The 21,069-nt window shown below is 43.3% G+C and overlaps 1 protein-coding gene across 4 annotated transcripts in view; it reads left to right on the forward strand.

The window, feature by feature from the left end:
* acap3a (ArfGAP with coiled-coil, ankyrin repeat and PH domains 3a) overlaps nt 1-21,040 on the forward strand; it is a 59,743-nt gene extending 38,703 nt beyond the window's left edge. The window contains exons 7-25 of one of the 4 annotated variants that reach the window (XM_034591258.1): nt 395-439; nt 559-654; nt 1,087-1,161; nt 3,274-3,285; nt 7,959-8,071; nt 8,792-8,843; nt 9,172-9,272; nt 9,845-9,956; nt 10,067-10,275; nt 12,419-12,488; nt 12,813-12,907; nt 13,003-13,220; nt 13,311-13,400; nt 13,611-13,703; nt 13,804-14,030; nt 14,206-14,315; nt 14,470-14,580; nt 14,669-14,730; nt 20,126-21,040. In XM_034591258.1, coding sequence (XP_034447149.1) covers nt 395-439; nt 559-654; nt 1,087-1,161; nt 3,274-3,285; nt 7,959-8,071; nt 8,792-8,843; nt 9,172-9,272; nt 9,845-9,956; nt 10,067-10,275; nt 12,419-12,488; nt 12,813-12,907; nt 13,003-13,220; nt 13,311-13,400; nt 13,611-13,703; nt 13,804-14,030; nt 14,206-14,315; nt 14,470-14,580; nt 14,669-14,730; nt 20,126-20,235 — 2,001 coding nt within the window. In that variant the 3' untranslated portion in view covers nt 20,236-21,040. Of the gene's footprint in view, nt 1-394; nt 440-558; nt 655-1,086; nt 1,162-3,273; nt 3,286-7,958; nt 8,072-8,791; nt 8,844-9,171; nt 9,273-9,844; nt 9,957-10,066; nt 10,276-12,418; nt 12,489-12,812; nt 12,908-13,002; nt 13,221-13,310; nt 13,401-13,601; nt 13,704-13,803; nt 14,031-14,205; nt 14,316-14,469; nt 14,581-14,668; nt 14,731-20,125 lie in introns of all 4 variants that reach the window. The other 3 variants (XM_034591259.1, XM_034591256.1, XM_034591257.1) reach the window with 3 other exon arrangements.
* The last annotated feature ends 29 nt before the right edge of the window (nt 21,041-21,069 follow it).

Consider the following 21,069-nt stretch of genomic DNA (forward strand, 5'->3'; position numbering starts at 1 on the left):
GATGTGAAGTATAAAGGAAAACACAGAAAGGTCACCTGTCGGCCAGTGTGTTAAGTTTGTTCAGTCAAATCAGGGTGAATGTGGCACAAATGACAAAAAACTGTCAACTACAATAACACTGAGTAGATCTCATACGTCCTAAAGCACATTTAAACTCACTAGATCCAGATTTTTATTTGGATTTGCACCAAATTACACACACAACCATAAATATCAGAACCGGATCCACACCAACATTTAGAGGCTTCTCCCCCTCACCTTAACTAAAAGCATCATTTCCATGGCGGAGGTAACTAGAGGAAGTAAAATCTGCCGTATTGTCCTGGATGTTGTCAACAAGTTAATCAGTTCTCAAATGTTCATTCAGCAACTCATGTACTTTTCTCCTCTGTAGATTAACGTCCTGCAGGCGAAGAAGAAATTTGAGATCCTCGACGCGGTGAGTCCACGGCTGCCTCCAGCGACACCTGCATCTTTTACACCAAATTCCAAAACACACATAGAAAGTCGTCAGTGTGTTTTATAACGATGCTTTTAAAAAATCTCTGTCCCACACAGATGCTGTCGTTCATGCACGCCCAGTACTCGCTGTTCCACCAGGGCTACAACCTGCTGGACGAGATCGACCCCTACATGAAGAAACTGGCGGCTGAGGTGAGGAGGGCAACTTCATCCCCCCCCCCCCCCCCCCCCCCCCCCGGGCTCATTGTCTCAACTGGAATTAGTTTCATCGAACCACGGCCGAGGGACAGTTGCATAACTTGTCCGTTAGATTTCCGCTTCGTGATTGAAACATTGCGATGGATTGAGTTTCGGATCTATTTTATTTATATATATACTATTCCTCTCTGCGTGCACTCCCCCCCCCCATCGTAAATCATAACAAAGGCTCCATTGGTCACGTGTTATTTGACTTGTTTAGTGATGCAGGATGAATCAATGCTTCATCCAGCCACTGACCCGTTGAGGCTCAGTCTGTGTTTGAAACCGTCCTGCTGAGTGTTTTATGGCGACTCCACTGCAGAATGAAGAAGTTTCACATCAACCGTTCCTGTTTTTGTTTTCTCTGTGTGAACGGCCTTTCAGTTGGATCAGCTGGTGATTGACTCAGCCATGGAGAAGAGGGAAATGGAGCATAAACACGCCACCATTCAGCAGAGGGTGAGTTCCTTTTTCTTATCAAATCGACCAAATAGAAATTGTAAACGATGCACATGCAGGGTATCTGCAGGTCATGGAAAGAACCTTTGATTTAGGACAGTGGGGGTTTTCACACCTCAAAGGCGAAATGTCTTTGTTCCGTCGTTTCCATTTGAAACTACGGGTCAGTTCGATCCAGACCACCTCTTTGTCTGTTGGTCTGGACTCTGACATGATGCACCTTCACACCTGTTACTTTAGTCAAGGTTTGTCTGTAAATTAAACCCTTAGAAGAAGTCTGAGAAACTTCTGGAATCAATAATTTGTAATTTATGAATCAATCCGTCCACTTTCTGCTGCTTATCCCGGTTCAGGTCACGTTCATTGATTCAGTTTTAGGTATCATTGTTATTGACAGCTGGAAATGTGATATAATTATAATGATAATTGATTCTACTGGTTTTCCATTCCACCATTAATACTTTGGCTGAAAAAGTTTTAAATTTCAACCCTGCAGAAACCCTGTCACGGCCTAAATTAGGAAAGTACACGAGGCTCCTGAGATACAAAAAGAATCTGATTCATTGGATCATCTATTTTTGAATCCGTGTTTGGTTTCCTAAGAGACGGGAGAGTTTATCTTGTCAACACTTACTTGACACAAATTACAAATCCTGGATTCAACAGTTAAAACACTGTCGGGTCTGTTCGTCTCCGTTTGTTCTTAGTAAGAATTCAGGTATTTCGGGATGGGCTGAAACGATAATACACCCTGAAGGAATCCTCCTTTTGTCTGTGGGGCTGGCAGGTTGACAGTGAGCCGCACTGTGAAGCTACCAGGGTGTGAACGTGCTCTCATCACACCTCCGAGATCCAGTCTGCCACTTGGCCCAGTGCGTCTGTTGTGACTGGAGGAGGGGGGGGGATTAGACCTGGGCAGCTGGGAAGTGTTTGATTAATCTCCCCTAACAAAGTCCGGGCATCGATTTAAGCACTAAATCAGGTTGAATTAAGTGATTTAATCCCACTGTTGTCTGCGGTGCGTGTGCATTTTCTGGTGTATAAGCAACATCTCACTGTGCGGTTGGTCCGTTAAAGTGCTGATCTCACGTTTTGTTGAGGATCTGAAATCGCGTCCGCACCACGTTGGTCCGATCGCATGGATTGAAGTGATATTTGAATCACACTGACTCTGATGATTCCCCGGTTACTCGTCCGGCGCCACCACGAGGTTCACAGTGGTGGTTCTTAGAGATATGCCTTGAGATTTGGGCCATATGATATCGATTATCAGAAAAATGTGTCTTATTCGCAATGTCAAGGAGAAGAACTACACTACCCACAATCCTCAGGTGTAATAGCGTCGTCTCTGATTGGTGACGCTTTCCGTAACCATGGAAATGTTTACTACAGCCAAATGGTGTCAGCTTCAACGTAAAGAGCAACTTTGATTTCTCTCTCTATCGTGCTGCTGTGTTTATAAGAGGAGAAGAAAGTTGGTTGGAAAGGGATCATTCTCAATGGTTTATGGGATGCGTAGTTTCCATCACCAATATGTAATCCATAAATGTAGGGTGCTCTCTCTATCTGGCATCGCCTTCTTTAATAATTCACAACCAAACCTTTATGTCCAGTGGGCCAGCGTCTGGCTCCTCCGTGCCCCAGGATCAGTGGCCATCTGTCAGGCGGTCAGCGCTCTGCCTGCAGGCGGTCAGCGCTCTGCCTGCAGGCGCTGAGGTCTGTGCTGCGGCCTGAGCCCCGGGGCAGGGCCGGGTCGCACGTGGGGCCGGTTATTGATCCGTTTCCTCCCCGAGCTGTCGGAGGCTGAGCTGCGTGCGCCGTCCATCACAGAGGGAGAGAGAACGAGTAGATGAACGAGGTCACAGGTTGAAGATGCCTCCTTGAAATGTGCATGAAACTTGAGGTGTGAGAGAACGTGGGTGATGTTTTTCTGTCGCCGAGTTGTGATGAGCAGCCTCATCACTGGAGGACCTGTAAAGAGGATCATCAGAGGTGCATTCAACCTGAAAGATTATTGTATTATCCTCATTTAACCCAGTCTGCTTCTGGAGATTCTAACGCCGTGTTCTCTCCTCTTCTCTCTCCATGTTGCCGCCGCCTCCGTCTCCTCAGACCCTCATGCAGGTGAGTTCTCCTCCATTTGTTTTCCCGTGTGAATTTCCATGTTGCACTTGAAGCAGCTCTGGTGTTGTGCAGTGGGGGGGGGGGGGGGAAGCGGCGGCAGCGCGGAACATTAGCAAAGCCCTTTGAAGTTTCCCTCAGCTGTCGCCCGACTCCGCCAAGCTGAAGTGCATCGTGAATCATTTATGCGGAACAATTAGAAACACTGAGCGTAGTTAGAATGACCCGTATAGAAACCGTCTGTTACATCAGCCGCTGCAGAGACAGAACTGAAGGGTCCTGAAATAGAAAAGGTTGTAGACGCGGCTCCTGAGTAAAAATAGGTCAGTCGACTGTTTCCTGTTGTTTTACTCTGAAAATCCGAAAAGATTAAATCAGATATTAGATGTGTTTATACCAGAAACTGTCAAATTTCAATTTACAGATTTGGATGTTATGGAGTAAACAATTTCCAATACTGATATAGAAAACATTGGCACAGTTTCCTAAGATGCTGTTTTCAAACCCTTACGACAAAGAAATGTAACTGAGGCTGGATAATTTACAGTTTAACTAAAAAACACAAATGCAACCAAATATATAGAACTTGAATAAAGAAAATAAACATAGATCCACATCTTTTCTGCTTTGTAAACATCTAGAAAATAAATGATAAGATGAGAAAAGATAAGATAAGATTTGTCTAAAAATGACTAGACCTATGTTATATATGTTCTTTACTTACATTATCCAAAATGTTTCCGACAAACCCGGAGAAATCACTCATTTCATTCACGGTAACGTGACTTTCTGGTCGCTAGTGATGGATCATTTATTTGTCGCCGTTTGCTGCGTAACATGAGTCAAACGTTTCCACATGACCTCACTAGTGAACATGACTTGAGTCGTGTCACTGGTGGTGAAGACAGCAGCTCCCATGATCCCTCGCTGCTTCACGATGTCGTAGATCTAGGTCGTTTGTTATTGTTTTGATTGAGGGACCCCTAGTGGCCCAACGTTGCATTTCGTAAACCACTGATACTGTCTGGGAAAGACTCAAATCGGCACATTTTAAACCAGTTGAGATCCACTATGGCCCCGAACGTTACTCTCTGCTCCGTTGCTCTTTTCTTCCTCGTCCCTCGGAGCATGTGCAATAAGCCTTGTGTCAACTTACACAGGGACAAAGGAGCAGCCGCTGCTCGGTACAAGCTGGAACCAGGGGGAGCAGAGAGCGAGTTAAAGTGCTCCACCTGTGGACGCTCGCCATCGCTGGCGGGCGGCGCGGAGCAGCGAGCGCATCTAAATGCCAGAGCCATTCATTTTTAACCACAGATTTAATGGAGAAGTCCTGTCGAAGGCAGTCAGCTCTGCCTGCTGCTCTATATTTCTGCGTTTGTATCAGCGGTGCAGTGCTGCATGCTGCCCCCCCCCCCCCCCCTCCCCGTGTGTGACTGCATCTATTTTTACAGCCTAATACTGCAGATACGTGTCGTAGTGAAATAATGATACTTAGTTTGAATGGTTTGAACTTTTTTATGTACGTCAACAACGCTCTACGTCACAAATCAAAACAACATGCCTGTAGATATCCAGGAGACAAAGAGGCAACATGCATAACGTAACGTATCATGTAAATTAATAACGTAAAGCGCAGATTTGTCCTCTCTGTTTAAATATTCTCATTCTTCAGGGTACGACACTTCCTCTATACAGCTCTGTTTATTCTTTAACGTGTGACATATCTGCCCAGGGCCTTCATTAGACGAATTCATCAGACGAAGGCCAGAGACTGAGACATCAAGTCACTCGTAATTATCGTGTCTGCAGCGCTGGCTTCTTGAATTTTTGCATTCCTACGCTCATTAGAGGATTCAGTGAAGTTTCTAAAGATTCAGAGAAAGATCTGTTGTTTTTTGTAGAGAGTCCAGTGGGAGGTTATCTAACACTGAAACCCTCTTAATTGCGACATCTATATTTCTATTTAATGGAATAATGCACAGATCTGGATTTTTTAAAAACCTAGTGGACTGATATATTTGGTGCGGATGCAGATTGTTGGGCTTTTAGCGGAGGAATATTCGCTCTAGGCTCTACTCAGAGCTCTTGCAATGTTAAACAAAGTCCTTAATCGAATCTGCTCCAAAGGGTTGGTTGCTCCAATGGATTCTTTCTTGGCACAAACTTCCCAAAACTTCCACCAAGTTTCGAGAAAGTCCGTCCATTAATTGTTGCATAATCCTTCAACAGTCAATGAAAACGTAACCTTTCTTGGCGGAGATGATGAAGTAATGACAGGAGATAGTGGATTTCATGGCTGGAGATGTTTCAGCCTTCAGGTAACGTTGTGCCGAGGTCCAGCAGGTGTGTCGTGGATCAGTGAAGTAGAAGCGGAGGCTGAGCAGGTTTGATGAATTCAGTCTGTTTGTCTAATTTTCCCGCCCCGCTGCTCCGCCACAACTTCCTCGTTCGCTGGTAACATTTGGACGTCGCTGGTTCCAAAGCTCGATCAATAATTCACCCGTGTTCAGTTTCTTGTCCGTGTGACGTTGCATCATTAAAAATAGACGACCTTTGTTGTGAGCTCGAGAGATTGCAGCGCGCCGCCCATCCAGTGCTCATCTCGTCGGGCGTCTTGTCATGTGCTACACTCAGAAACCCACGGCTTCAGACAGATGAAGGTAAGATGGATTCCTGTGAGTTCTGCCTGACAGTTAGTTGCATTGCAGGGGATTTTGTGTGTGTGTGTGAGCGGAGCTGCTGTCAGCCTCAGCTCCAGAGGTCACGTATTTGTTTGGTGATGTTTGGCTGCCTCCCAGATGGAACCCCCCCCCCTGTGAGTGGACATGGGACTGAAACTCCCACTTACTCCAGAGAGGGAGGTGTGGTCAGGGATCTGCAACCCAGGCTCTGAAGTGTCAAAGCTTTCTGTCCGTGGGTCCAGAGCAGCTACAGTACCGTGCTTTTCTTCCTGCCGTGGCTGGATTGGCAGCTGTATGGTAATTAGTGGTAATCCTGAGGCTCGCAGGGCAGCGGGCAGGAGCTGGAGTGGAGGGCACACACGTCAGTGTGGGAATTACTCGCCGTGCTGCAGCGACACAATGTGCTGTGAGAGCTGCAGAGCTCACAGAGAGAAGAGCGACATGTCTCCACTCTGAGAGATCCGGTTTTTAGGAGCCTCTTTATTCTATTTTTTAATTTTATTTGAACTTTTTTCGTGCTTTTCAATGTTGCTGGAACAAACCAAACGTCTGAGAATGAAGATTTTGTGCCGGTGGGACCGCAGCTTGGTGGGTTGATTTGTATTCATTGGCTGTTTGATGCTGTAGTTCTCGTGTCGTTGTTATTATTTTAAATCATCTCATCGGATTTTGTGCTTGTTTTTTTGGGCGTGACTTCAGATTAGCAAAGAAAGACTTTTTTTAAAATTCCTGGCTTTCTCTCATTTCCTCTCATTACCTTTTTGCCTGCAGAGTATTATTAAAATCAGAATTTAAAAAGAAAATGATCAGGTTTAACACTAGATGTACTTTTTTATATAAAAAACAGTATATATATAAATATACTTCTCTTCTCTCCTTTCATTCGTATTCAGCTGTTTCTGATTTGTATTGTTTGTCTTATTCTTTAGGTGTTTGTTATGCTGGTTATTGTCAGATTTCGTATTACAACCTGTGGCTTTTTTGTATAAATATCATAAATAAGCTCCATGACAGAAACGTGGTGTCTCATGAACTCTGTTGTTGTCTATGAGCTGGAATTCGACCTTTGTTCGATGTGTATTTAAAGTTTAAACTGTGATACACAGAGAGAAGTGAGTCGTGCTGTTATTCAGACAGTGAGAAGTTAACGGTGCTCAGCGCTGCTGCGAGTTCGATTCTCTCTCTCTCTTATGAAACAAGCGTCTGTGAAGTTTTATATGGGTCGCTCCAGCAGACACTTTCATATATTCTGCAGCACAGTGTTTTTTCTATGACTGACACATCTCTGCAGTTAAAGCGTCTGAAAGCACCTGAAGTGATTTTGCTTCGGAGACTGAGTCTCTTCTCAGGACCCACATGCATGAGAAGATGAAATTAAATTCTGGATATATGTTAACTGTGGACATACTGCTCCACGTTCCTCTTCCTTTACATGACACAGCAAAGAACTGTTGTTGAAACGGTGATTTCTGAGTTTTAATGTAGGAATAACTCGGCCCTGACTCCCTGTTTGTTCGCATTAAAGATATAAAGGTGTCATCAGTAAGCTGCAAGTCACAAAAAGGTCAGGAGCTAATTTCCCATGAATCACTCTGTTTATGTAAGGATTTGCGTCACGCTCACATCTGTTGAGTTATGAAATGCCCTCCCCCCCCCCCCCCCCCGTGTGTGCCACACAGGAAGATGGCATGCGACTCCACTCTCGTACACGCACGTGAGCGTTTCCACATGGTCGCACAATTCCTGATGACTTGGTTGGTTTATGGACTGTATGTACAGTACGATGCACATCGAACGCCACTGGTATTCCAGGAACAGCACTCACACTCACACGCAGCCACCTCATTACGGAAAACGAGGGGTTTAGTTTCCCGTTTGACGATTTAAAGGTCAGAACGTCTTCCTGCCGACGGACAGCTGGTCCCGTGACCTCTTTTTGTGTGATGGCCGGGGTTAATGTTCGGGTCGTGCGTCTCTCTTCCTCTTTTCTTTCAGGACTTCTCGTATGACGACTCGAAGGTGGAGTTCAACGTGGATGCTCCTAATGGTGTGGTGATGGAGGGGTACCTGTTCAAGAGGGCCAGCAACGCCTTTAAGACCTGGAACAGGTAACACACATGGCAACGCTCTCTATTTACTTTAGTGAAAACAGGGGAGTGAGGTGATAAAAGTAGAGAACTGCAGAAGTTATATACAATTAGTTAAAAATGAGGTCATTATATGCAAAATATAAGGAAAGGAAATTCACGTTTCAGCAGCACAGAAGGGTTATTAAACAATTTTAATGAAATACATTTTCAAGTAAAATAAGAATTTGAATAAATTAGGGAGAGATGAATTAAAAATGTGTATGTATATATATTAAACTATCTCTTAAACGTGAAAAATACAATATGTAGGTAAAGGTATGAATAACATGTTATATTATTTGTTTTACACGCTTAAATTATTTTTCATTGTGTTTAGTTTGTTTTTATCTTGCTGTTGATGTTTAATGTTGGATTGAATTGTGTGTTTTCAGGCTGTTTTTATGTTATTTCGTGTTTTAATGGATATTGAATTATAAATTTCTTGCTGTTGTTCTAAAAATGACGGGAAGTTGAGTAGTTTTTATTCAATTTCCTCCTTCGCTGACAGCTTTTATCTGTTCCTGTCACGTGATCAGGGTTAAAACGCAGCCACGACCAAAACCCATCTTACTCAGCGATGCTTTTACTCGTCCTCAGTCCCTCGGTGTCCACAGCGGTTCACCTTTTGCACGCTGACCCTCAACCATGGAAAGAATATCCATCTAAAACATGTTTTATTCATCCCTCCTCTCTCTGCAGACGGTGGTTCTCCATACAGAACAGTCAGCTGGTCTATCAGAAGAAGCTCAAGGCAAGTTACATACATCTTCCCCCCTATCGGTTGTCCCCGGGGTAAAGGGGGATCTGAGAGGTTAAGTGCAACGTTAATGGGGAGGGTGGTTTTTGACGTTATGGCGTTCTACACTGAAATCCATCATCACTCACTTTCTCACGGATTCTGTGAGTCGAGAGATATCTGATATCGGAGCACTCGCTTTGAGGCCTTTGAGGTTTTCAGGTCATTTTCAATTCTCTGCCGATCCGTGCGTGAGCATGTCGAACGCGTCGTGTTCTCCAGGTTCAGCAGTTTGAGCCGTTGGTAAGAGGAGAAATGAGAATCGGAGGTTTTGTGTTTGCAGGACTCTCTGACGGTGGTGGTGGAGGATCTGCGGCTGTGCTCCGTTAAACCCTGTGAGGACATCGAGAGGAGGTTCTGCTTCGAGGTCGTGTCCCCCACAAAGTAAGACACTCTCACCCTAGCGTAATATCATCGGACACCCAGACCACCGCTTTGTTCCAAACTGACATATCACTACTAGGAAATTTGGTGCAGACATTCATGTTCCCCAGAGGATTGATCCAAATGACATTAGACTTTTAGACTATTATCTACAGCTACATAGATCAAATTTCATGATTTTAAGTGTAATATGTTCATGTAACTTTTGACTTTTGAATTCACTAACATGGAGGAGGCAGGGTTTATTACCTATACTGCAACCAGCCACCAGGGGGTGATCCAGATGTTTTGGCTTCACTTTTGGGAGCTGTCATGCCGTCTATGGTTTTGTTATACACGTTTCATGGATCTCATTCCAGCACATAGACTGCAAAAGGATGTTTTTACAAAATGAGTTATTTCATTTAAACCTTACAAATGCTGTCATTTGCTAATACTCACTTTGTTTTGTGTTTTTTGGGATCTCATGTTGGTTGGACACGTCTCCCTGAATGTTTTATAGACACTTGGGACACATTGGAAGTTGTAGCTCTGTCGGGAGGTAACTGAATCTGTGATGGTTTGTTTTGCAGGAGTTGCATGCTGCAGGCGGAATCTGAAAAGTTAAGACAAGCGTGGATTCAGGCAGTTCAAGCCAGCATCGCTTCAGCCTACAGAGAGAGTCCAGACTCTTACTATATCGAGGTAAATCATACACCAACTACAAATACATTTTAAATCCGACGTAGCGAGTTCATTTGCAGGCCACTCTGTATCGATGTGACGTTTTTACAATCGAATCTGTTTATATTTAGCATCTGGACAGAACCGCCTCCCCGTCCACCAGCAGCATCGACTCAGCCAGCGAGCCACGGGACCGCAGCGCCCGGGGCGACACCATCCTGCAGCGGATCCAGTGTCTGCCGGGGAACGAGCGGTGCTGCGACTGCGGCCAGGCCGACCCCCGCTGGGCCTCCATCAACCTGGGCATCCTGCTGTGCATCGAGTGCTCCGGCATCCACAGGTAGAGAATATGGAATTGGATGTTTTGGGTCTCCCTGAGCTCAAAGTTAAATTACCTGACTAAAATGTTTAATTCCTCCTTCCTCCTGAAAGAATCTACAAATGTGGAAATATCTTTTTATTCTAAAGGTAAACTACAGAATTTAAAATGTCTCCTACATCAGTGAAAGTCAATTGTCTGAGGCTTTAAGTTCACAACTGTGCAAATCCTCGCCGCTTCTCACCTTAAACTGAGATTACAGATGCACACGTGGGAAACTTTCCTCTTTCACGAGTAAAGTTTTAAAACCGGCGTTGGGTTTCAAGCTCTGCTCATCACACCGTTCTCATTTCAAGTTCCATAGATTCTATAACATTTGTGTTTTCTTCTCATTTTTAGTTATTCAGTTTGAGGTTAAACTGTAAAATATCCAACCTCATTCACATTTCTTTGTCATAGGGGTTTGATAACTGAAAGTGTTTTAGTATCAGCTGTTAAATCGGTATTAGAAACGTTTTGCTCAATAATATTGATATCAGCATCGGGGGGGGGGGGGTTATTAATCTGTCGTCATAGAGCTCAGTGAAGGTCAAACTCCGTTCTGGATACTTCCTCCTCCACCACTTCCATGTGCCGTGTGGTTACTGGCTCTGACCACAGGAAGAGCTGCCAGATGACCGTGTCGTACCTTGTGCCGCTAAAGGCGCCAAAGCACGGTTCAGCACACGCACTCTGCTGAGGGGATTAAAGCCGCCTGTTGGATCAGTCTGGCTTTGATTTAAACTTTTCACCGAGGGGGGGGGGAGTGAGAAGATGAAGACGGCTGCAGAGCTGAGACACACACACACACACACACACACACACACGCTGTGAAAAGGTCCCCGAGCGGTTGAATCCACCCTCAGATCCCGGTGAATGTGACGTAACGCAGCTGAATGAAGCTTCCTGCTGCCGACGGACACATTTTCTCATCGTTCACACCAGTGTGCGCCGCGCTCACGACCCCGGTTACATCACACTGTCGCGTCACAAACTTCATTTCTCAAGCCCCCGGAGGGAAAAATCTACCTCGTGAGTTGTTTGAGTGTGTGTGTGTGCAATTATCACTGCTTATGTAATCACAGGCCACGTCCCTGTGTGTGCGCTCAATGAGCGGACCTCACTAAACCAAGGGGGGGGAAACACTATCAGTTTTTTTTTTTCATTCGACTGTGCCACTGTTGCCAGGAGACCAGACAGCGTCATCGGGGGAACTCGGTGATTTGCATGACATTGGCAGCGGCTCCTCTCGTTTCTCTCAGGATAAAAACTCTGTGGGTTCCTGCAGCTTTTCAAAACCAGGTCCAACGTCACAGTCATGGGCGGGTTGTGAGAAAATGGGGCCCAGGGCAGAGACAAGTCAAAAGACCCCCCACTCCTGAAATATGTAAACAAGACACAACAAATCCTTATCGTCATTTTCTATCTCATTGTTTGTTTTGTGTGTCTGTGGTCTTCTGTAGTTGTTTTATGTCTCTTTGTGGGTGTTGTGTGTCTGTTTTTAGTAAGTAATCATTTAGTTTGGTCATTTTATTTCTCTTTTGCATAGTTTTTGTGTCTCTCCGTAGTCTTGTTGTGTGATTCTGGTCATGTTGTGTCTCTCTGTGGCTGTTCTGTGTCTCCTGGCAGTATTGTTTTGTCTTTTTGTGGTCGTTTTGTGTCTTTCATAGTTGTTTTTCGTCTCTTTGTGGTCATTCCGTGTCTTTCTGTGGCCGTTTTGTTTCTCTTTGGGATAGTTTTAGTTTTTCTCTATTGTCATTTTGTTTCTTTGTGGTCGTTTTGTGTCTTTTGTAGTTGTTTTGTGTCTGTTTGTGATTGTTTTGTGTCTTTCTGGTCATTTTTTGTCGCTGGTGTTTATCTTTTGTATTTGATACTGAGGCACCAGTACCCGGTGACCTCTGACCTCTCAGACCTGGTATTGACCTGTTCAATCTTCCATCCACAACCACAGTGTGACGAAACCTCTTGTATAGTTTCCTCTTCTCTCATTAGCAGAATATAAACCACCGCCGCCGTCTGCTGCTTCAAAGTCACAACAAAGTCACATTCTTCCACTTTTGCCTTTTTGTCCGACCACAGAACATAAACAGAATATTTTTAACTTGAAGTTTGTTTTCTGTTGCAGGAGTCTCGGGGTTCACTGTTCGAAGGTCCGCTCCCTCACACTGGACTCGTGGGAACCAGAATTATTAAAGGTACAGTTTGCATAAGAATGAAACAGTTATCATCATCTTTATTATTATTATTAGTAGTAGTAGTAGTATTTGTGTTATTAGTATTATTAGCATTATTAGCATTGAGGCATTAAGCAGTTGCTAATCCATTAAAGGAATATTTTGACATTTTGAGAACTACTTCTTGTCTTGACGAGAGAAATATGAGAAGATGGATACCTCTCATGTATCTGTACATTAGATATGAATCTACAGCCTGCAGTCAGATAGCTTAGCATAGCACAGACGTTTCTAATTGTTCCCTCAAGTCGTTCCCTCAAAATGTTGCTCGTGTCATCCTTGTAGTTGATGTGTGAGCTTGGAAACAGCGTCATCAACCACATCTATGAAGGCTCGTACCAAGAACAAGGTCTGAAGAAACCATCACCGTCCAGTTCAAGGTAGGAATCAACAAATTAAATACACCTCAATTATCCGAACAGAATCTGACTCATTGTTTAAATCTGTTCCTTTCCGACGCTGTGCTTCCTCACAGGCAGGAAAAAGAAGCTTGGATCAAAGCGAAGTACGTCGAGAAGAAGTTCCTGAAGAAAATGGGCTGCACAGAGATTCTCATCAACGGCGAGCGGAAGCCCGAGCGGCGGTGGAGTGTGAAGAAGTGCCGGCGACACAACAGCGCCACCACCGTCCCCAAAACACGGCGGAGATACCGACAAGAGCCCGGAAGCACCTCCCCTTCGACCCTCTCCTCGGGTACTTTTACTCAGCTCTGTGGTTCAATGTTTCACCCCCTCTCATTTATTACTGTTACGCTCACTCATCACTTTCACCTTTGTCTCTCAGCTGCTGCTAAGTTCAGACGAGACTCCCTGTTTTGTCCCGACGAGCTCGACACGCTCTTCTCCTACTTTGACACGGGATCCGGGCCTCGAAGTAAGCACCTCACTATTTAGTCTGCCAATAAGTTCGACCTTCACAGGCCGCTGCATGAAACCCACACATTTAGTGTAACAGCCAGACGGCGCGGATAAGACGCCTGAATGTGCAGTAGAAGTGTGTGTTGCTTTAAAACAAAACCCGGTCAGGCTGAAAGAAACAGCGGTAACTAATGTGTCCATGTTGTGGCGTCTCCTGGTCCGGCAGGCCTGAGCAGTGACAGCGGGTTGGGAGGCAGCACAGACGGCAGCACAGACATCCTGGTGTTTGGCTCGGTGGTGGACAGCGTCACAGAGGAGGGTGAGTCCAGCAGAGGGACGTTTAACAGATGCTCACTTTGGTAGTTTAACTCTGCAAATGAGTTTGTAAAGACTGACATGCATTTCTCTATTTTCCTCAGAGTGTGAGGTGTCCGAGGACTCGAGCGGCGAACCGGAGCTGGAGGCTGAGCGGGAGACGTCCGACCCGGAGGACATACGGGACCTTCACCCCGGAGCGCTGCTGTACAAAGCCTCGAAGGCCCGCAACCTGCCCGTCATGGCCGAAGCGCTGGCTCATGGAGCCGACGTCAATTCGGTCAACGACGAGGATGAAGGGAAGACGCCCCTCATACAGGCAGTGATCGGGGTGAGTGGCGCCGGATGCTCGTACTTAAAGGGGCATAGTATAAGACCGACTGACTGAAAAACTCCATAAGTCAGCAGCAGTAAATGTGCAAATATCCACTTAAATTACCCTTTTAGTCCCAAAATCAATACCAACATTAGTGTCGCCGTGCTGAGCTGCTCTCACTTTACTCCAGGGCTCGTTGATCGCCTGCGAGTTCCTGCTCCAGAACGCTGCCGACGTCAACCAAAGAGACGCCAGGGGGAGGTGCCCGCTGCATCACGCCACGTATCTGGGACACACGGGGTGAGTCCTGAGGCGGAAAATCTGTTGTGTTTTATTTTTTGTGTTGTTTTATTACGTCTGCAAAGGAGGATGTGTTTCCTCCCTGTCCTTTTGTTTGTTTGGAACGATCTGATCGATGACGTGTGATTGATTTCAGTTTTCTTTGTGTTTCCAGGCAGGTGTGTCTATTCCTCAAAAGAGGGGCCACCCAGAACGACGGGGACGAGGACGGCCAGGACCCTCTGAGTATAGCAGTGCAGCAGGCCAACGCAGACATAGTCACACTGTAAGTGAATTTAATCCAAGTTGTTTCACTGTCCTCCTGCTTCGATGAGTTTCTAACACTCTGCTCCTCTTGGTCTTCGGTCCCTCAGGCTGCGTCTGGCCAGGATGAACGAGGAGATGCGGGAGTCGGAGGGACCCTTCGGACAGCCAGGTCAATACCCAGTCAGCAGCCCCACTGAGCAGCAGTATAAGAGATGCATTCAGGAGTTTATCTGTCTCACTATAGCCGAGTGCTAGAATCAGCCACGGGTTAAATCCCAGTGCAGGGAGACATTCGACTGACTGAGAGAGAGAGAGAGAGCCTGTATTTCACACTCTGCATGTCGTCCCTGAGAGGAACGAACGTTTCACCACCACATTAACGTCTAACATCTCAACATCAGACATATCCAGAATATCTGTACAGTTCCTCTCCCCAGCACCGCCTCTCGTCCACCACCAGCAGTCAGCTCCCCTTCTCAGGATCACACCAGAACTCAGCGTTAACTTTCAAATGATGTCAGATTGGAGCGACTGACTTTGCCACAAGAGAATCTGTGTTGTTGTGAGGACCAGTGAGTCCGTTCACTGCCAGGAAAGAGTCAGACGCTTCTTTTTAAATAGAATATCCAGCAGCACTAGTGTCAAGCACCAAGTCATCAGCAGGGTATTCGGGACCAACCTTTTTATTTTTAGCTTGAGAGGGAACAGGGTGCTCTGAACCAAAGACCTGCCGCAGCTCGAGGGTTCCTTCAGTTCTAGGTTTCATTTCGTTGTGTTTTTGTTTGGGACGAGAGATTTTGGTTGTCCTTGGTTCTGGAAGTCATTTTTTCTCATAGTCAAATTAATGTGACTCTTCTGTGGCTCATGTGAAAATAGGGACTAAATAGTCAAATTTGCAATCATGAGAAAATTGTCTGGTTTGTTTGATGAAAAGTCGAAGTCTGGGTTCGTAAAGACTTTGGGGCAAAAGTTAACTACGACTCCCATGGTGCATTTTGTCAAGAAGCAAGTACTTTTAATATCTAGATGAATTATGGGTGAATCCAGCTCAGAAATGCATCTTGGGAGTCGTAGTCAACTTTCTACCCCCGAAACCTTTATATACACAGACTTCAACTTTTAATAAAAACCACCGGATCATTTTCTCTGCATGCTGCTGTGAATAGTTTCATTTTCATAGTGATCTGGTCGTTGGATATATACTTTGGGGTAAAAGTTAACTACGACTCCCAAGATGCATTTCGTCAAGAAACATTAAATCGCAGAGCACAAAGTGAACAGGTTAAATACGTTTACTTTTAAATTATGGGTCAATAACGTGTGTTTTCTGGAATCAGGCCTCCCACTTTGCAGCTCCGTATCTGTAGCACAGACGACTACGGGATAAAAGACACAATCGATAAGCACAGGGTGATGTAGACAAACTTTCTCTAACTATCGTAGGACCTGTTGTTCGTGCACGTGTGCTCGGTGGCGGTAGAGCTCTTTATTTTTCGTTGGATCGGCCGTGAAAGGGGGAAACTGTGACGCTGCGATAACTGTGACTGAGAGTAAATGATCCTCGAGTCATTTACTCTGTTTCGATGGAGAGTTTGATCAAGTGAAGCTTTTATTTTGGATTAAAAGCGAGATTATGCACTTTTTCTTACCTACAGTGATTTAAATCTTCTTTTTGCTGTCGTTCAATTAATTTTTTATCTTTTACTGCTTCTGTTTTTTTAATTTATGACAGAATTCCCAGAGCAATAGTGCAATGCTTACGTCAGCGATCTGTATTTTTTGTATTACGTTGGACAACAATGCAGAGGGTATTTTTTTAAGCTGGATCTATTTTGTTAGATTTTACTTTGCCGAGCACACACACAGTATTATATTCTCATGATGAGAGAGAGAGAGACATTCCTCCACAGTGTCAGTGTATATAACCACTCGGAGTAATTCTGCAGGACAACCTGCAGAGGAAGATGGACATTTTTGATATTGTGTATTACTGTATATACAGTATTTGTAATTTCAAACGTTTGCTTATGGTAATCTGATGTGTCATGATTTGGCCTATATTGAATTTGTTCTTTGTTTTTAGTGCATGGGTGGCTGTTGCTCAGGTCCTCTGAAGCCCTGTTTACTTCTGTACCAGTGTATGTTGATAATTGATATTTAGTATTGTCAAATAATGTTAATATCAGTATTCTAAATATATATATATATATATATATATATCTTACTAAATCATGACAACAGTGCATGAAGTGACATTCGAGACAAACACCTCACATCGGCTGGATTCGTGTTTGTGCCAAAACGCTTGATGACGGTGAACGTGGTGGTTTGGCCGCTTCCTGAAACTGAATCTGAATCTAATGACCCCTGTTATGCTCTGAAATGATGTCAGGTCTGATGCCTGGTTTTTATTTGACCCCCCCCGGTCGCAGACAGCAAATGACAGAACGATCCAGAAAGTGCACGATGAAAGAGCCAAGTCGTTGCTCGCACGTTCTCGGAGGCAAAATTAGCCCAAAGAAACATTCTGATGAATTATTTTCCCCAAAGATCGTCTTGTACAGATTCTACCGACTGTTTGGGGTTCAGTTCAAACCAAAGACCGGAGACAGTTTTTCAGAGAAACAAAGAAAATAGTTTGACCCTTTCCCATTTCGAACATTTAAGGGACTGTATACAAACTATTCTAATTGAGGAGGGAGGGTGGTCTTTTTACATTTTACTTTAAAAGAGCAAAGCCCTTTTCAAATGTAAAAGTGAACTTTTGCTTGACCCAGAAAAAACAACAAAATCTTCCCCACTCATTTTTCTAAATTGCCCCAATTGGCAATGTGTGGCTAATAAGTGACAGACCAACAAAACGTCATAACATCCCCTTGTCTGACTTCTTCTTCCTCGCTAATAATTTCTATCCAGTCCCTAACTTGTATTTGCGGATGTTTTTAACGGACGTGGCAGCAACAGAAAGTTCGACTCACTCATTTCCTCCCCCCCCCCTTGTTGCTTGTCGGTGAAAAATTCAACGCACTTTGAAAACACACAATCTCTCTTAATCATCCTGTATTTTCTTATTCCGTGCAGTACTTTACTAAACATTTTACTAAATGAATGATGTCAGCACCGACCGATCGTTTCCATCGAGCCACTGAATGATAACTGTTACAGCACCATGTGTCTGCAGCGTATCGTACTTCAACAAGTTGACTGTTGTGTATATAAACTAAAAAACTATTAACACTTTAACTGCTTGCTTCCTTACATGCAATTTTTAACTCCGTTGTACTTTTTCTGTCTCTGACTGTTACCTGTACGATTTCTTTGACTATTGTAAGAGGACGTGTGTCTCTAAATAAACTGTGTGTGCATATTAACACTAACTGCTACCTATGTTTGTTTGTTTTTTGTCGAATAACTCCTCCCAGTGTCGTCTGAAATGATTCTGATAATAAATGGACGATGTGACTAAACTCTAACTTCTCCCTTCACTTCTTTGTCTTGCATCTAACATGATTAACAAACTTCTAACCTCCTGTGCTGCTCGTGCACTAATTATAGATCTAGTATTTCAAATATTTTAACATTTATGTTGTGCACTAGAATATGAACAGCATGTTTGAATCTGCATGAATGTCATAACTGACTCTGAAGAAACGATATATAGTTATAGTTATAATAATAGATGGTTTATAAAACACTTGAATATAGTCGTAAACAAGTATAAGGAAATTGTTTGTTAGCAATTATAAATTCTTGTAATACTGCAGGATTGATAACACATTGGTATTACAGCTTTAATCGTATTTAATTATATATATATGATTAAACATCATAAAGCATATATTAGTTGTATATTTAAAGGTACAAATCATTCACAAGTAGCTTTAAAACTCAAAGATTTATTCTTTCCCTAAAGGAATATTATGTTTTTAACTCGAGGTCTGATTTACTGCATTTATTCTGGGGCTTTATCAGCTCATGAAATTGTCATGACAGTAATAGAACTTAAATATTTTTCAGATTAGGTAATTATAAAAGGAGGTTTCCACCTAGATGGATTGTGGTTGTTGACAATATTTTAAATAAATGTTTATTTATATAAATAAACTCTAAAAGTGCCCTAAAATCTGCTTAAAGCTCCATTAAAGTGTTTTATAAACCATGTAGAACAAATTGAAATGTCTTGTTTGGTCTAATCAATAGTTTAAAACCAAAATATTTCCAGTTTACATTGATTAATCAATCGATCGACTAATTGTTTCATCTCTTGTTTCTTATAAATGTTAAATACAGCGGAGGTTAAAATAACATGTTGGAAAGAACGCGACATAGTTTAAGGTTTGAACTTACTGATCTCTCACTCACACACACACACACACGTACACACTCTCACACACACACACACACACACACACACACACACACACACACACACACACACACTCACATATGCAGAGGGAAAGCCAGGAATGTTCATTCCCCTTTTTAATTAGCCGAGTCTGGGAGCTCTCACGGGACAAAAGAGTCGAGCTGCTTTTGTTGTGCCTGTAGATTCAGCCGTTGCCATGGCCACAGGAAAAGTAAAGGCTCAGTATCTGGGAAGTTGAAAGAGTGAAGCTTCATGGTGCCTCGCTCTGTTTCTGCTCCTCCATTCATCAGGCCTTTCTCAGAGCTCCTCTGTCTCCCTCACTGCTGCTTGGTTTTCTCCACTTTCATATGAAAGATGTTTTGACGATTCAAAGTACGAGTGAGAGACTTTTCTCTCCGTCACGACCAGGGACCGGTTTTTATATCGCACTTCTAGAAATAACATTCAGAAAGCTTCTGAGGCTGAAAGTAAAGAGTGAGATCCGCTGCGTGTGAGACACATTTATCCAGCGACTTCTCCAGAAAAGTGTCGAACAACTTTAAACTGAATTAATCGATGAGTTGACCAACAGGAAATATATTTTGCTAATTGATTAATCCTTTTTATAAGGTTTTAACAAAAATGGCAGAGGATTTGATGCATTTATATGTTGAACTAAACCTAACCCCCATTTTTTCCATACAATTTTATGGACAAGTATTTAATCGATTCATCCAGAAAATTGTCTGCGGATGAATTGATAATGAAAACAATCCTTTATTTGCAGCCTTTTAGGAAATTATGCTCAGAGAAGATTTACAGACTGACCCTAAATCTGCCATCTTTCTTTAAAACATGCCTTACATTGCTATTCCCTGGTTCTGTATGTTATTGTTTAAGTGCATATTATAATCTTAAATTCAGGAAAAATCTTAAATTCAGGCAAGACATTGTACTGTTGGTAGATGAGGAACGTCAGAGAAATTATACAATAATTAGAATTTAGTGTTCAAATGCACATATGCTTGATTATATTGCTTCACATAATGTAATCTGCTCTTAACGAACTTAGATTAAAGAGCATTTTAAAGTCTGAAGATCAGCAGTTTGGTGAATGTGGGCCTTGGTATCAAGGTCAGCGTTGAGTGGTGGATTATCATTTTCTTCATTTTCATAATTTTCATCATTCTCATCGTTATTCTCCATTGTTTTCCTTCAGCAGGAGACGCCACGTACCTCGACATCTTCCGAGAGTTCTCCCACATGGCCTCCCACAACCCAGAGAAGCTGAAACGAAGGAGTGTGCACTTCCGACACTCCTTCAGGTAGTCGGGCCCAGAGTCCGGAGCAACGTGACATACTTGAAACGTGCAACAGCCACTTTCCAGATATCACTGTCCACCACCACCCCCACCTGAGGAAAGACCTGATCACATAAATAATACTGTTCTGTCATTTCTACAGTGCAGTAAAGTGAAAGACAGTTTCGTGATGCTGGGGTTCGTTATTATTCAGTGTTTAGATGAGCTGAATCATATCTGTGCTGTTCTCAGATCAGACTTTTATTTTGATAGGATTTTTTTGCATTATGAGGATTTGCTGGTAATCTCCTCTTATCAACATATATAAATATAGCATTGCTTTTTTTTTCTTTTTTTTTTTACAATGTTAGATTTACCTTTGGATAAAATGCCCAAGCACTTGTTTTTATATCTTTTTTTCCTTTAAATCGTCATTTGTTTGCTCTTCTCTCAGTGTCATTGAAGGACTTCCATCAAATACTTTACAATAAATGAATTTCTCTGTAACGCATGCATTTACTCTCCTTATATTTCAATACTCAAACTTGAATTCTGCTTTGTTAAATGGATAAAGTGTCATATCCTTAGTTATCACCACCAAACCAACGTCTTGAAGTCACAGTGTATTTTGAATGTCTTATTCTGCATCGACTACGCTGGTGTAGTCTGTGTCATGTTTTGGTTTAATTGTACTTTGCAGTACCACTATGAAATACAGCGCTCGTGTTACTGTACATGTGCCGTAGAAGCAAACAAATGCTAATATATCTGAAGGAGCAGGGAAACTGATCTAAAGGTGGAATGAAATAAACATTGTCTGTGTTTACATCTGAGCTGTGACATCAGGCCTCCTTATTTGAAG

This window comes from Hippoglossus hippoglossus, chromosome 7 (genome assembly GCF_009819705.1).
Source record: "Hippoglossus hippoglossus isolate fHipHip1 chromosome 7, fHipHip1.pri, whole genome shotgun sequence".
Lineage (NCBI taxonomy): Eukaryota > Metazoa > Chordata > Actinopteri > Pleuronectiformes > Pleuronectidae > Hippoglossus > Hippoglossus hippoglossus.